At 45.5% G+C, this 15,997-nt stretch overlaps 1 protein-coding gene across 1 annotated transcript in view; it reads right to left on the bottom strand.

Moving 5' to 3' along the window:
• The window catches only part of LOC147731106 (uncharacterized), a 485,394-nt gene that overhangs the window by 156,479 nt on the left and 312,918 nt on the right, over positions 1-15,997 (bottom strand). The window contains exons 13-14 of the mRNA XM_086956073.1: positions 14,631-14,713; positions 9,894-9,981 (exon numbers count right to left, since the gene is read on the bottom strand). Coding sequence (XP_086812199.1) covers positions 9,894-9,981; positions 14,631-14,713 — 171 coding nt within the window. The remainder of the gene's footprint in view (positions 1-9,893; positions 9,982-14,630; positions 14,714-15,997) is intronic.

The raw sequence follows: 15,997 nt of genomic DNA, 5'->3' as shown, positions 1-15,997 counted from the left end.
TGACCTTGCGTGTCTCGTCATCATTGACGTTGGACCAGGAGGTCAGGTGGTTGGCGCTGGTGGTGTTCGCAGGGGAGGTGGAGTCTGGCATAGGCGGGGCGGTTGTGGTGTTGAAGCTGTCGTGGATGTCAGTGATCTTGCGGTGGAAGATGGTGGCCAGTGAGTCGCACAGTTCTTGTGAGGGCGGGATGTCGTTGGCATTGGCGCTGGGGTTGGAGAGTTCTTTTACGATGCTGAAGAGCTCTTTGCTGTTGTGTGCGTTGTTATCCAGGCGGTCTTTGAAGGAGGATCTCTTGGCTGATCTGATGAGGTGGTGATGTCTGCGGGTGGTGTCCTTGTGGGCTGCGTGGTTGTCAGGTGTATGTCGTGGAGCCATTTATTCTCCAGTTTCCGGCATGCGCGTTTGGAGATCTGGAGCTTGTCGGTGAACCGGGTGACTCTCTTGCTGGCATGGCTGTTGGAGGGTTTCTTGAGTGGGGCGAGGGTGTTGGTGCAGTCGTCGATCCACTGTCTGAGGTTGCGGGCTGCGGCGTCTGGGTTGGTGGGGTCGGTGGGTGGGTTCTGGGTGAGGACGGTGATCAGCTGGTCTTAGGTGACTTTGCTCCAGCAGTGGCGAGGCAGTTGTTGGGTGCGGTGGTGCGTGGTTGGTTTCTTGAAGGTGAAATGGATGCAGCGGTGGTCCGTCCAGTGTTCGGTGGTGTGGTCGAAGGCGAGGTGTGTGCTTGTGGAGAAGATGGGGTCCAGCGTGTGGCCGGCAGTGTGGGTGGGTACGGTGATGAGTTGTCTGAGGCCGAGGTTGGCAAGGTTGTCGATCAGCGTGGCGGAGTTGGCGTTGTTGTTATTCTCGAGGTGGAAGTTCAGGTCCCCGAGGAGGATGTAGTCTGTGGAGGCGAGTGCGTGGGTGCTGGTGAGGTTGGCGATGGAGTCGCTGAATTGAGCCCGGGGTCCGGTGGGGTCTGTAGATGAGTGTTCCTCTGAGGGTGGTGTTGGGGTCGGTGTGGATCCAGAAGTGCAGGTGTTCGGCGGTGTTGAGGGTGTTGTATGCGTGGGTGGCGACCTTGAGGGTGGACTTGTGGATGATGGCAATTCCTCCTCCGATTCCTTTGGCGCGATCCCTGCGGGTGATCTTGTAGCCGTCCGGGATGGCTATGGCGATGTTGGGCGCCGAGGAGTCGTTCCACCAGGTCTCGGTTAGGAAGGCCACGTCTGGGGCGGAGGTGTCAAGCAGATCCCAGAGCTCGACGGCGTGTTTTTGTGCGGTGCGGGTGTTGAAAAGAATGCAGCGGAGGTGGTTGGGTCCGGTCCTTGGAGATTTGGTGGCTCTGTCGCAGGTGAGGCTGCAGGTGCGGCAGGAGAAGGGTCTGTGGGTCCGTTTCGGGGCAGCCTGGAAGCAGGTGTGGTTTCGGCCGGCGTAGAGTGCGTGGAGGGTGCTGGCGTCGTAGCGGAGTCTGGTGTTGTGGCATTCGCGGGGTCCAAGGGTTTCGACCACGCAGTGTCCAGCATATATAGGGAGGTGCAGCTAGGAGGCGGGAGGCGGGAGGCCGGAGCAGTGAATGGGAAGAGGGGTGGGAAAAGAGTGGGACAGAAAGCAGAATGGAGCGGAAAGAGAGGGAAAACAGTGGCACAGAGGGCAAAACGGGTCACAACAGAGGGAAAAAACGAGTGGCACAGAAGCAAAACGGGGCACAGAGAGGGGAAAAATTAGTGGCACAGAGAGCAAAAACAGAGCACAAAGGAGGGGGAAGACAGTGGCACAGAGGGCAAAAGAGGGCACAACAGAGGGGAAAAAATGAGTGGCACAGAAGCAAAAAACGGGGCAAACAGAGGCGGGAAAAACTGTGGCACAGAGGGCAAAACGGGGTACAACAGGGGGTAAAAACGAGTGGCACAGAAGCAAAAACGGGGCACACAGAGGGGGGAAAAACAGTGGCACAGAGGGCAAAATGGGGCACAACAAAGGGGAAAAACAAGAGGCAAAGAGAGCAAAAACGGGGCACACGGAGGGGGAAAACAGTGGCACAGAGGGAAAAATGGAACACAACAGAGGGGAAAAACGAGTGGCACAGAAGCAAAAACGGGACACAGAGAGGGGGAAAAAAGTGGCACAGAGAGCAGAAGCGAGGCACAGAAACCGGGGTAGAGCACACTTACCAGCGGGTATCCGGCAGCAGCAGCATGAGCACACAGGTGGAGCTGCGTGAAGGGGGAGCGACCTACCAGGAGGGTCAGGGGTCGCTCACCTCACCGCGCAGCGCCCGGCTTATATGGGGAGGTGGAAGGGAGTGGCAGCGAGTTGGCAGGGGGGCGGGGAAACAGTGGGACAGAGAGCAGAATGGGGCACAAAGAGGGGGACACCAGTGGCTCAGAGGGCAAAAACGAGGCACAACAGAGGGGAAAACCGAGTGGCACAGAAGCAAAAACGTGGCACACAGAGGGGGAAAAACAGTGGCACAGAGGGCAAAACGGGGCACAACAGAGGGGAAAAACGAGTGGCACAGAAGCAAAAACGGAGCACAAAGAGGGGAAAAATGAGTGGCACAGAGGACAAAAACGGAGCACAAAGGAGGGGGAAGACAGTGGTACAGAGGGCAAAACGGGGCACAACTGAGGGGAAAAACGAGTGGCACAGAAGCAAAAACGGGGCAAACAGAGGGGGGGAAAATAGTGGCAAAGAGGGCAAAACGGGGCACAACAGAGGGGAAAAACGAGTGTGACAGAAGCAAAAACGGGGCACAGAGAGGGGGAAAAACAGTGGCACAGATGTTAAATTGTTTTATATAGCGCATGGCTACCTCAGCAACGGGGCGTCCCAGCACTAACAGACATGCGTGACAGAGAGGCTGCAAGGCTGTGTGTGGCGAGGGAGTGTGATACCGGCCTCCCCAGCACTGCAGGTTAGATTGACGAAAATAGCCAAGTTTTAATTAACTTGCGGAAGCGCTGATGATGCGTAGTGGATCGTGCTTGTAGAGGGACAGAGGGCAGAAGCGGGGCACAGAAACGGGGGTAGAGCACACTCACCATCGGGTACTCAGCAGCGGCAGCAGGAGCACACAGGCGGACCAGCGTGGAGGGGGCGCGACCTTCCAGGAGGGTCAGGGGTCACTCTAGCAGCTCTAGGTGATTCTTGTGAAGCACCTTTTGTTGAGCGGTCAATTTTCCCTGAGTTATATGGTGGAGCAGATGGGCTCCCCATCCTGTGAGGGATGCGTCTGTTGTCAGTACTTTTTTTGGCACAGATTTGAGGAACGGCTGCCCTCTGGACAAGCGTTTGGTGTTCCACCACTGCAGAGAGCGATGTGTGCGGCTGTCCACCAACATCAGCTCTCTAAGTTGTCCTTGAGCCTGATTCCACTGATGTGCTAGACATTCCTTCAATGGGCGCATTTGCAGTCTTGCATATGGTACAATAAAAATGCAAGATGCCACCCTGCCTATTAGTTGCATGAACACTCTGGCTGGGAGAGAGTGTTGGTTTTGAAACTTTGTGACTAAGGCTTGATTGCTCTGTATCCTGGCTGGACTGGGATAAGGTAGAGCTGTATAGGTGTTTATGGTAGCCCCTATGTATTGATGTACATGAGAGGGCTGGAGATGTGACTTGGTGTAGTTGATTGTAAACCCCAAGTCGTGAAGTGTTTGAATTGTTTGACATGTGTGTTGGACACACTGATTAAATGACTTGGCTTTTTTAAGCCAATCGTCTAAGTATGGGAAGACGTGGATATGTCTTCTGAGATGTGCTGCAACTACTGCTAGGCACTTTGTAAACATTTGTGGTGCAGGACTTTGAACTGATACTGTTGTCCTTCTAGTACAAATCTGAGATACTTCCTGTGAGAAGGATGTATGGGAATGTGGAAGTAGGCGTCCTTGAGGTCTAGTGTGGTTAGGAAATCACCTTGTTGCAACAATGGGAGCACTTGTTGTAAAGTGATCATGTGAAAATGATCTGAGTGTATATACAGATTGAGAGGCCTTAGGTCTAGAATTGGTCTTAGTGTTCCGTCCTTTTCGGGTATTAGGAAATAGAGAGAGTAAACCCCTGTTCCTTGATGTTGCAACGGAACTAGCTCTATTGCATCCTCTTGCAGCAATGAGAGAACTTCTTGTTGGAGCAGTTTTAGATGTTCTGTGAACATTGGACGCTGTCTGGGTGGTATATGTGGCGGGGTAGCTGTAAGCTCTAGGCAGTAACCATACTGGATCATTTGTCTTACCCACTTGCCTGTTGTAATGGAATTCCAGACAGGTAGGAACAGTGTTAGTCTGCCCCCTACAGGAGTGGAATGCTGTTGGGGAAGCAGAAGGAAGTCACCGTTTTGTGTTGGGAGAGGTTCAATTATTGTTATTTCCTCTACCTCTTCCCTTGTTGTTGTTGCCTCTGTAGCCTCCTATAACGTATCATCTATTGGATGATGTATGTGTAATTGTTTTAAAGAAAGCTGAATTGTCTGCTCCAGCTTGTTTGGAGCCTCCTCTGTAAAAAGGAGCGACGAAAGGAGCCTCGTGCTTGGGTGGACTGCAGAGCTCCCATAGACTTTGCTGTGTCAGTGTCTTTCTTCATTTTTTCAAGTGCTGTGTCTACCTCTGGACTGAACAATTGTTGTTGGTTGCATGGTTGATTTAAGATAGTAGTTTGCACTTCTTGCTTGAATCCTGAAATGCACAGCCTTGCGTGACGTCTAAGGAGCACACTGGTGTTTATTGCTCTGGATGCAGTGTCTGCTACATCAAGTACGCATTTAATGGAGGAATTTGATATAAGCTTACTCTCTTGTATGAGGTCATTTGCTTGTGCCTTATATTGGTCAGGTAGATGTTGTAAGAGCTTCTCTAACTGATCATAGTGAGCCCTGTCGTATCTTGCGAGGAGGGCCTGTGTGTTAGCAATGCACCATGTATTGCTAGCTTGGGCAGCTATTCTTTTCCTTGAAGCATCTATGATCTTTGGTTCTTTATCAGGAGGTGATGCTTCACCTGATGCTTGGAAATGTTCTCTTTTCCTAGCGTTTGAAACTACTAGGGATTCTAAGGTTAGCTGTCCTTTAATATAGGCAGAGTCCCCAGAAACCGCTCTGTACTTTTTCTCTATCCTTAGGTTTATGATGGAGTCATCGGAGTCATTTGTCTCGGATACGATCTGGAGATCATCGGAATCTTCTTCTGGGACGCATGGACCTTCGTCGAAGATATCCACTGGTTCCGGAGCTGATCTTTGCATATCGGGTCGACGGGCCCTCAGATCTCGAATGGTCTTTTTCGATCGAAAGGATGCACAGACTGTGCAGCTGGATTTGTCGTGTTCTGGCGATTAGCAGGTTACAGACCTCGTGATGGTCACTGTGTGGAAATTTTGCTCCACACTCGGGGCATCTTTTGAATGGCGTCCTTTCATGAGGTGTAGGTCTCACGGCGTGTGTAGGCCCAGCGGCCCGCGTCGATGACCGGAATCGAGCTGATGAAGTCGAGTTGATGTTTATCGGTATTGAAAGTTGTTTGGTGAAGTTTGAAGAAAATGTTTATGCGGCAAATTACTTGAAAAGTAGATTTTGAACCGGAGCGGAAAAGTTTCATCCGAACCCAGTGACGGAAAAAAACAATCTAAGGATAGAGTCGATGCCCATGCACACTATCATCCAAGGGAGGAGTCACCTATCTCATGACTACAAAGACTTCTTCCAAGACGACAACAACATGCAATCATCCGAGCCCAACACCAGGTGGTGATCTAATGCACAGTTTGAGATCTGTAGCTCATATGCCTCGAACACACTGTTTCAAGTAGTCGCGTCCTGAGTCATTTAGGGCATGAAAAGCAATACAGAGGGCTCTAAATTCAATCCTTCTCTTAACCGGTAGTCAATGTAGGAGTGGAAGAGCATGGGATACAGAATGGTGTTTCGGAATAGCCAAAAGCAGCCGGGAAGCTGCATTTTGTAAGATCTGCATTTTGTTTAAAAATCTTTTCCGAATATTGGTAAAGAGTGCACTGCAGTTATCAATTTTTGATAGAATGAGAGCAGAAATCACCGCCTTCTGGAATTCAGAGGTAGTGTGCGGAAAGATTTTCCAAAGGGCTGTAAGCATGAAGAAGCCTGATAAAGTAATGGAATTAACATGGCCTTCAAAGTAGAGTTAATTGTCAAAATAAAAAGATTTTTGACTTTCGGAACTGGGGTAGGTAGATCTCCCAATTCCTACAGCCTTAGGAAACCAAAAGGATGAATTAGACCAGAAGAGCAAAACCTCAGTTTTTGCCTAATTTAATTTTAGACAATTGCTGGCCATCCACTTCCAAATTTGGAGCATGCAGTCATGGAATCTGAAGGTTGGATCATCAAGATTGCCAGCTTCCAACACCACGATTCGGGTGTCATTGGCATTGGACACTACTAAAAAATCGAATGATCTTATGAAGTTAGCCAAGGGAGTCACATAGAAGTTAAAAAGGGTTGAACGTAAAGACGACCACTGAAAGACCCCACAAGGCAGAGAGAAGGATATTTCAAACCTGTGAGCTCAACGAACTGTTCTATGTCTGAGAGAAACAATTTGAGGAGCTCGAGAGCTGTGTCTCTGATCCCAATGGTGAAGAAATTATCAAAGAGGTGACAGTGTCAAATGCTGTCAAGTGGTCTAATAAAATCAGAGCAGCATTACATCCATTGCCCAGGGTTTGCCTAATTTGCTCAAAAGCAGCAATCAAGGCTATTTCTGTGCTGTGTTGGCTTCTAAAACCAAACAGCATGGCGTCAAGAAGTGAATTATTTGCAAGAAACTGAGATAGCTCCTGATAGATAGCTTCTGATTGATAGCTTTTTTGACGATCTTAGAAGGAAATGGAAGGCGAGAAATTGGCCTATAGTTGTCAGGGTTGTTGCTGTCCAAGTTAGCTTTTTTAAGCGAGGCAGAATTGAAGCTCTTATCCATTCCTTTGGAAAGGAGCCCAGCATAAACATTCTGTTAAAGATGTCTGTATGATACTTAGAAATAACTGTTGCCGCTAGGTAAAGAATCCTAGAAGGGCAGGTGTCCAGTGGGAGCCACACTTGGACAGGACAGATTCCTCAGACAGAGGGGAGAAGGATGTCAGTAGAGATTTCCCATTGAGATCTGAGGGATAGATACCTTGTGAAATGGTATATGATTCAGTCAAGATTACTGCTGAATCAGGAAAGCCTGAAGGACTGTCATTTGTCTATCAGAGTGATTGGTCGAGAAAAAGTTGTAGACCGCTTCTACCTTATTTTAAAAGAAGATGGCTAATGTGTTACAAAATGCTTGGCTGGCTAACTTATTTTTAGGATCTGGAAACTTACTTACTTCTTTTTGTAAACAGATTTTATTCATCATATGACACATATAAAGCAGGGCTCCGTAACCCAGAGACATCTGCACAACATATATAAAGCTTCATGACTTAGACTTTTCAATGATAAGTTCAAGAAGAAATGGAAAGCAATACAGATGAAATAAACCATATGCACACCCACACCCAACTACCCCCACAACCGCACGCTGCAATAAACATAAATGCAAGAAACTACAGCTTGCACCAGCAGGGTAAAATTAAACTGAATGGAGGGGCCCTGTGGCATCAACCGGCTCCAACAGCAAGACCCTATAGTCTGCCCACCGCTTCCAAATTTTATAATGCTTCTGCGGGCACCCTCTTGCAGTGAAAATAGGAGGTTCCAAGCCCATACAGAAGTCCAGTCCCTTCTTGCAAGCCAACACCTAGGGTGGTGCCGGTACCTTCCATGCTCTAGCAATGTCCCTCTTCACCAGAGTAAACCCTAGCAACATAAGATGGCGTTTATAAATACTACCCCCAATCCCATCCATGACATGCAATAGCACCAATTTTGGTGAATGGGCAGGTCCCAGCCCAACACCTCAGAGAGGCAGGTCACTAACCCTCTCCAGAACCGTGACAAGGAGAGACAATGCCAAGTCGTGCGCATCAGGGTCCCTTCCTCCTACTCGCATCTAAGGCATACAGGGGAGGCAAACAGTCCCACCCTCCATTACCAGACCCCCGTGAAGTAGACCCGATGAAGATATTTAAACTTCAGGGTCCGGTCGAGGGTAGATGCAGGTTCACAGTGGGTGCCGTGCGTCGAGGGCGGTGTGCCAATTACGTTCCCACCCCCCTCCTGTGACCCATGGTGTGAATCCTTAACACCACAAAAGTGCAGAAACCGTAAAGCTGGAAGCCTCCTAAACCAGGAGTAATTAGGAAGACGATTTTCCCTCCTAATTTTTTTTGCACTTTACACCTTTTTGTTAATTTTCACTTTCACGTCCCTAGGTAAGGGTGGTCCTTAGAGAGTCCATTCCACCAGGGTTTAGTACACGCTGAGTCCTGATGAATGCCTGGTAAATTCATACTGTTTCGTGGCTGAAACATGTCGTCTGATATTTAGGAAACTACCACTCAACTAATTGCGGACTAATTTCCAACACATAAGTATTTATTAACCCGTCCTAAGTTAATTTTGATACACTACGGACCACTTTTTAACCATCCACCACTCACTAGTTTTCTTTGCACAACACTGCCTGAATTCACCAACCCGTTTCGCAGTAAAATCTGGCGTTGTAGCACACCAAAGAGACACTCGGTCTCTTTGGTGGGGCCCGATGATGAAGCATGTCATCACTAGGTGGTGAGTGAGGGCTTTCTTTAACGCCTTAAGTGAAGCCGTTTACTTGCTCCTGACGGTGGTCAAATACTACCATTGGACACTCTTTTCTTGTTTATTGACTATTACCGGGAAATAAGAGTGTCACTCTACTCTCCCTGCCTCTTTTTTTGTTTGGACGATATTTAAACTGGACAAGGCGAAGAAGTATCGCTATGGCTGCCCTCCGCAGGGAGGCCAGGGCCTCCGTCCAGTCCTCCTCATCATGTGGGCAACGTCACCCCCCAGGCCCCTCTAAACCTTACTTAATTTTTGTACTGTAGCAAAAAGTTCATTTGGCACATTCAGAGAATTTTATTTTCATTGTAAAATAGCTGTATTTGGATTTGAAAATCAAGTTTTTGTAAGTCCCTAGAGTCTGTTTATAAGCCAGCTTATCACTATGGTCATAACTAGAGCGCCATTTTCATTTGAGTCTACTAGTGGCTTGTTTGTGAACTCTAAGACTGTTATCGAACCAAGGTTCAGATAATAATTTTTACTATTATTTTTTGCTTTCTGCATTATACCTTGAATTATTATGGTCTATTTTTTGCCACTGACTCCGCAGATTTACTTTCTTGCAATTATATTTATTTTATATTTGCGTTTAGGTGTCATTTAGGGACACATTGCCTCATAGATGCATGAGGTTGAACAATGTCCTGATCCTCAGAAGACACTTTATATCTATCTTAAACGATAACAGAGATGCTGTCAACAGTTTCATTGCCTGATAAAGAGGTAGTATCCTTGGTCTGTTTATTCAAGAGTGGGATGACCAGCGTGGGGATCCCTTTGCTCCCGAGTCTTCTTGTGCCACCATAAATCATGAGTTTCTTTGGCATGTATTTAGAAGAATCTAGGTGTACAGTGTTGTCCTTCTGACAAGTTATTTTAAAAGAACATCTTTCTTCCAAAGATTTAATTTAGAAAAGAGGCAGAAGTTGTAATATGGTTGAACTTGTACTTGTTTGTAGTTATAACACACTGTTCTCCTAGGAAAGATACCATCAGATTTCACACAAAAAAAGGTTTTTCACCACATAATGCAGATCAGAAGCTGGCCCAGAACAGATAATCTATGCTCACCAGGGTAAAGATCCTTGCAAGCTCATGATAATTATCCCTAGCTGTCAATGCATGTCTTACAAAAACTCAAGAGCTTCATATTTATCATTTTAATATAAGAGTGGAGTCACCAACCTGGGCAGCGAAGGCAGCAATCTGACATAACAGGGTTTTGGCAACTGATGTCAGGGCAGTCTGGGGTGATGCATGTCACATTTCCAGCCTGTGAGAATAAATCAGAAGTTCTCAGAGTGATCTTCTTTTAAATGTGTGGCAAACAAGCCAAATGTTTTTGACTCAATTCAGATACATAGGAACAGTTTGAAAATTCGGAAAGTCTTTGCACGGATGTAAATGCCTATGGTATTCAGAGTTAAAGGGCATGTCCTCAGCATGCCATAATCTGAATATTCGATATAAGTCTTTTTCAGCCAAACTTTTCAGAAATCACACATGCTCTGTAAGATCAGAGAAATAAGAAGCAAGAAGTAGAGTAGTTCAAGAGTGACCAGAATATTTCTCTTCGTTTTTACATTTTGAAAAGGTCAACTTATCTGACTACCTCAACAAAGAAAACATCACTTACCGTATAAGCTTCTGTTTGTGGCATGTAGTGCTCTATATATTTACATGCTGTGCATACTCCTGCCATCTAGTGTTGGGCTCTGAAGTGTGCACATATTTTTTCTTTGAAGAAGTCTTGTTGAGTTACGAGGTATCATGGTGGTAACTCACATGGGCATCATCTCTATTATTAGATTGTTTTTTCCCAGACAAAGGGGTGAGGATGTAGATGGAGAATAACGACACAGAAAAGAAGACCATGCTTAGGAAAGATCAAGGATGAAAGTTAAGAACATCTGAAACAGCTAAAGGCATCCAGGGAGGAGGGTGGGTGCATGTGAATCTATATCACTACATGCTGTGAACAGATGCTTACAGAATAAGTAACATTTTCAGTGTATGGCATGTGTACCTGTAGATAAACATGCTGTGCATAGACGGTAAAGCTGTCCTCGCAGTAGCAGCAGGTAGCCTGAGAAAGTTGCAGAAAATTGAAAAAGTGTGCACAGGACAGCCTGCCCAACTTTCACTAATTGGTGAGCTAGAACATCCACACAATAAGGTTTCAGAAATATGTGGGGTGTAGACGAGGTAGCTGGTTTGTAAATGTAAAGTATAGGAATATTACCCAAGAAAGCTGTAGAAGCGCCTCTTGAGGGAGGATGAGTGGGGTCTGAGAGGCAAAAGGCATTTAGCTTTAGCATTACAGGTCTTTATGCATCAAACTAGCTGTCTTGCTATACCTGCTTTGGATAGAGCACACCCTTTGTGAAGTCTGGAAAAGGAGGTAAAATGTTGCCGTGTCTTACAGCAGGGCTTTGTGCTGTCAATGTCAATGACATCTATGCTGCGAAGAACTCATTCTGCTACTGATTCTGGATATGGGAAGAACATTTGGAGTTCTATGGGTTGATTGAGGTGGAAACTAGAAACCACTTTGGGTAGGAATTTGGGGTTTGTCCGAAGCACAACCCTATCGTGGTACAGTTGAGAGAAGGGTTCTTCTAGAGTAAGAGCCTGTAACTCACTAACATGTGGCAATCCTCGATTTTGAAGTAGTGAAAGCAGCAAAAGCTGTTTTTAGACCAGATGACCACATAATGGCTAGAAAGTTTATGTGCCTTTTGGAGATTATGGCCTCTGGCATTGCCATAGTCCCACACACCAGGTTAAACATGCATCAGAGTGCCTAGCCGCCCAATTGTTTCAAGTTGAGGGTCCGTGGGAGGATCTAGTGTTGATCTGGGGCCGTACTCATTGCTTTCTGCCATGGTGGAATGCAAACAACCAGTTGAAAGGATGGCCCTTCATGGACCCAGTTTTGCAAGTGACCATCACCACAGATGCCTAATGTGGAAGTCATCCACCGTAAGCTGCTTATGCACCTTGACTTTATAGTAAGCAACAGCTCTTTGCAGTAACTCATGATTTGCAGTTGTATCATCTGGAGGGCAAGGCTCAGCTGGATACAGCTCTGGATATGTGTAACCTGGATAATCCACTGTGTAATCAACCCATGGATAATCATGCGGTTGCATGTCATAAGGTGCATCATAGGGGTCAGAGGGAGACTTAGAGCTATCACCCACAATATCTGAAGTAGGGGGACCCTGAGGGGACTCTGGTGGTGGGCCCACTGGTAGCAGTGGGGAGACTGTTTGGTGGTGTGGTGAAGAGGGCTGGGGAGGTGGAGGTGAACTGCCAGATGGAGGTGGTGGTAATGTGCCCTTATCGTGGCACCAACGTTTTTAAGGCACTGTGTAAAAAGGTGGATTGATGGCATTCTCAAAAGTCAATTTCCTCTTTATAGGGAGGGAGTCCTTGGTGTGAGAAACAGGTTTAGCCACTATTCACCCTGTTCCAGGGTGAAAATTAATTTGCTGCTGCCTGGCATCGAGTTCCTCTTGTAGCTGAAGGATAGGTTGCTTTTGATCCTCGGAGGCGACAGTGATCGGGATGTCGACTTCCTCTGAGCCAAGTGAGTCTTATGGATTACAGGCGGTGAGCTGGATTTCGGCTCCCAAGTCTTCAGCACTGAGATTGGCTTCTAGGGCAGTTGTAAGGCTGATGCTGAAGAGCCTTCCTTAGAAGGCATGTCTTGGAGCCGAGCGTCAAAGCTGAGCTGTGTGCTCCCATCTGCTCTGACTCTGTATTAAGGTGCCGACATAGACTATTTGGCAGTGGTTGAGTGGTGATCTCATGGCAGGTGTGTGCGCTTGAAGCGTGACCCTCTTGTGGTTGAGGTTTGATTCCAAGTGGTGATGGGAGATGGAAGGCAGGGAAACTTTCCTCACTTGGGCTGTCTTGGTAGAAGGATGCTGGGGGAGTGGAGTCTTGTCGACATCAGAGTCCAAGTCCTTTTTCAGCTGGGAAAGTTGGATCTCTGCCGCAGAAGCCTTGGTCTCCTGCTCCTTGAACAGGTACGATGTGTCTTGCAAACATTGGTGCGCCATGGATGCCCAATACAAGGTAACGATCCCAATGCTATTGAAGAGGCTTTTTATTTACTTAGGCAAGGCATGATGAGCAAGAGCCCTCCTGATGGGCTCGGGACAGACAAAGGTTGCAAACCTGATGTAGGTCTGCACTGGGGTACATTGCTCAACACTTGGACAGTATCGGAATGGAGTGCTTCCCATTACAGGCATATTCTCTGTTGTCAAGGAATAGAAGGAGACCCAAAGGTGCCAGGCCCTGTATGAGGCACCAAAGTAGTCGACCACAGAAGCAAAGGCGAGACAACTCGAACGCTACGAACCAACGAATATGCACTGTTTCTTCTAGCCAACAAGGTAAATGGAAACGAACAGGCCTAGTGAGACAATGCAGCATTGAACCGGAGCTCGAAGAAACACATCTGAACCAGATGGTAGAGCAAAAAGAATCTAAAAATGAAGTTAATGTTCTTGAGCAATCGTGTGACTCAAAAAGACTTCTTTGTAGAAAAACAACATCCGAGCACAACACTAAATGGCAAGAGTATACACAGCATGTGTCTCTACAGGAACACATGCCACGAGCACTTGGTTTCTGGATCCTTAGCCACTCAGTGTGAGTTGAAGTGCTACCTCTAACAACACAGATTTAAATTCAAGCATTTAGAGGGTGGTTATTCTTAATCAAATGGGTAAAGAGTCTGAAGGTATATACCTGTTGTGTTAAACTAGCTTCCTTCACTCACCGCCACTACCGATTAGGAAACTCAACAAAATGATTTGATGTGTGCCTCTGTGGACAGACTACTGGTCATCTAGAGGGACTGGCAGAGATCATTAAAAGCTTCTCTTTCACTCTTGTAAAAAAGACCAATTTTTCCTAGGCCTTGCAAGCAGAAATGGAAAGGCAATAATATAGCGGCCATGTGCTACTCCAATGCTAGCTGTGGAAAGAATGTGCTAATACCCTTCATTTATTCAAAATAAACCAAAGTGCAGAGATAGTTGAAGTCACATCACTTAGCCGTTTGTATGTTGCTTAAAAACTGTATTTCTTCCTCGATTACATTGTACAAGTGGTTTCTTCCTCTGACAACAATAATTTGGCAGATATATCATTGTTGAGAAGGCAAAGCCTTGAGCACTCATCTCCTTTCAATTTAGTAAAATATTTCGATTGTCTCAAGACTCTCCAAACCTTCCATTACCCTTGCATCTTTTTTGAGAGTAGAATTTTCCATCTCCCCATCTGTCCAGGGAGAAGTTTCCTTTTAACTTGTCCCATACTATTGCCCTTTTTCTCCTGAGTTTACATGCTTTTTACATCCATTCTCTTGAGATATTACATAATGGTCTGCCATCTCCCTTGCAATCCCATCACCTTTCCAATTCTCTAAGAAGTTCTATGTCACCAACTTGCCTAAAATATCCTGCTTTTTTATTCCATGAGATCTCCCATATTTTCCTCCGTTCCTCTCAAACTGTCACCTGCAATCACCCAGAAGTCTTTGGTCAAAGATATGCTATCCTCAGAGGGATCGCCTCTTAATCTGTATATTAGAAGATATACAATCTCTTGTTTTGCCCTGATGTGCCCTTCTTTTCTGAAGGCTTCCCGTTTTTGCATTTGATTCCTACTCTTAAGACCCTGCAATGCAAGATGAGCTGCTGAGCCTCTGGACTCAACAACCTTCCTAGCTCATCATCATAAGTTGAACACTACTGATTTTGAGAAGTAAAAGGAACCATTTTGTATGAATTTACTTTTTTTGTCCCTTCTACAAATTAAGTGCATTCATTATATTTCAAAGTCGATCTCCAAATTGCCCCTTTTTCAGAAAGGTATAGCAGGAGTTAATTCACAGGTACTTACAATGCAGATGCAGACCCTACAGTCATCAACAGTGGGTGGAAAAACGGCCCCTTCGGTTCTTTCAGTGCCTTCAAACAAACAGCCTGGAAGAGAGGCAAGGGATGAACAAGAGAAATCTCCCATTGATGCTAAAAGTAGGACCACCTGAATAGTTAGAAGACTCACTGACTCAGGATTTATATATATATATATATATATACATATACAATATACATATATATACATTATTTCCTGGGTGACTCGGTTGTGCATTAATCATTGAAAATAAAGAGAATACTTGGAAAGTGCCCGTGAGTGCGAATCCTTTCTTCTTTGGGAGAGTAGAAGAATATATATATATATATATATATATATATATATATATATATATATATATATATATATATATATATATATATATATATATATATATATATATATATATATATATATATATATATATATATATATATATATATCCGCGTGCAAAAACACTACTGGTATTCCTCCTTCGTCTTAGCCAAAACGGACATTGACCAGGTATAAGTGCAAAAGGAATTCTTTATTCTTTAGTCGCCATTATTATATATATGGTAAATCATGTAAGCATCTGTTTGTGACATGTAGTGCTGTAGATTCATATGCTTAGAATAAGCCTGCCATTTAGTGTTGTTCTAGCAACAGTGGTCCCATGCATAGATAGGTACAAGAAAAATAAATATAGACACAATGGAGCTGTATTGAGTGACGTGATATGTCCAGCCGGACAGGGATCACAACATTTTTTACTATAAAATGAATTCAACAAGGAAATACCTTACATCCAAGAGAGTGAGACACAAGCCTGTGCCCTCACGCTTTCAAATTGGCAAAGTAAAAGGATAGAAAAGGCAGAAAAGAGAGATTTTTAGGCAAAGAGTGAGCGATTTCTGAAGAATGAAAGAATGACAGAAATTCAATTACACCATTATATGCATATCACATTCGGTATACATTCAATTATATGGTGCTACAGCAAGTCGAGGGTGTTTCGATCCCTTAAACAAAATACATGGGATCATCATCAGGACAAAAGATTTTTGCCTAAGGAGTATATTACACAATAGCCTAAGGAAGGAAGGAAAAATGGAATCAACAAGAGAGAATAACACAACAAAAAGTATTGAGTGACATCAAGTGAAAAAAGTGAGTAAATTAAATTGCAGCTGTTACAATTGGTGAAGGTGTTAAGAACATTTCTGACATCTTTAAAAACAAACTCCTTACTTTCAATGCAAAAGTCACACACCACACATGCGCCACATTTAGAGTGGCCCCTCAAGGGTGGAAGCGACCAAAGATCATGCAGGGTGGTATTAGGCTTTTTGGGTGGTGGCAGTGCTGCTCTT

Source organism: Lissotriton vulgaris, chromosome 2_1, assembly GCF_964263255.1.
Source record: "Lissotriton vulgaris chromosome 2_1, aLisVul1.2, whole genome shotgun sequence".
NCBI lineage: Eukaryota > Metazoa > Chordata > Amphibia > Caudata > Salamandridae > Lissotriton > Lissotriton vulgaris.
This window is presented reverse-complemented; position numbering and strand designations above follow the sequence as displayed.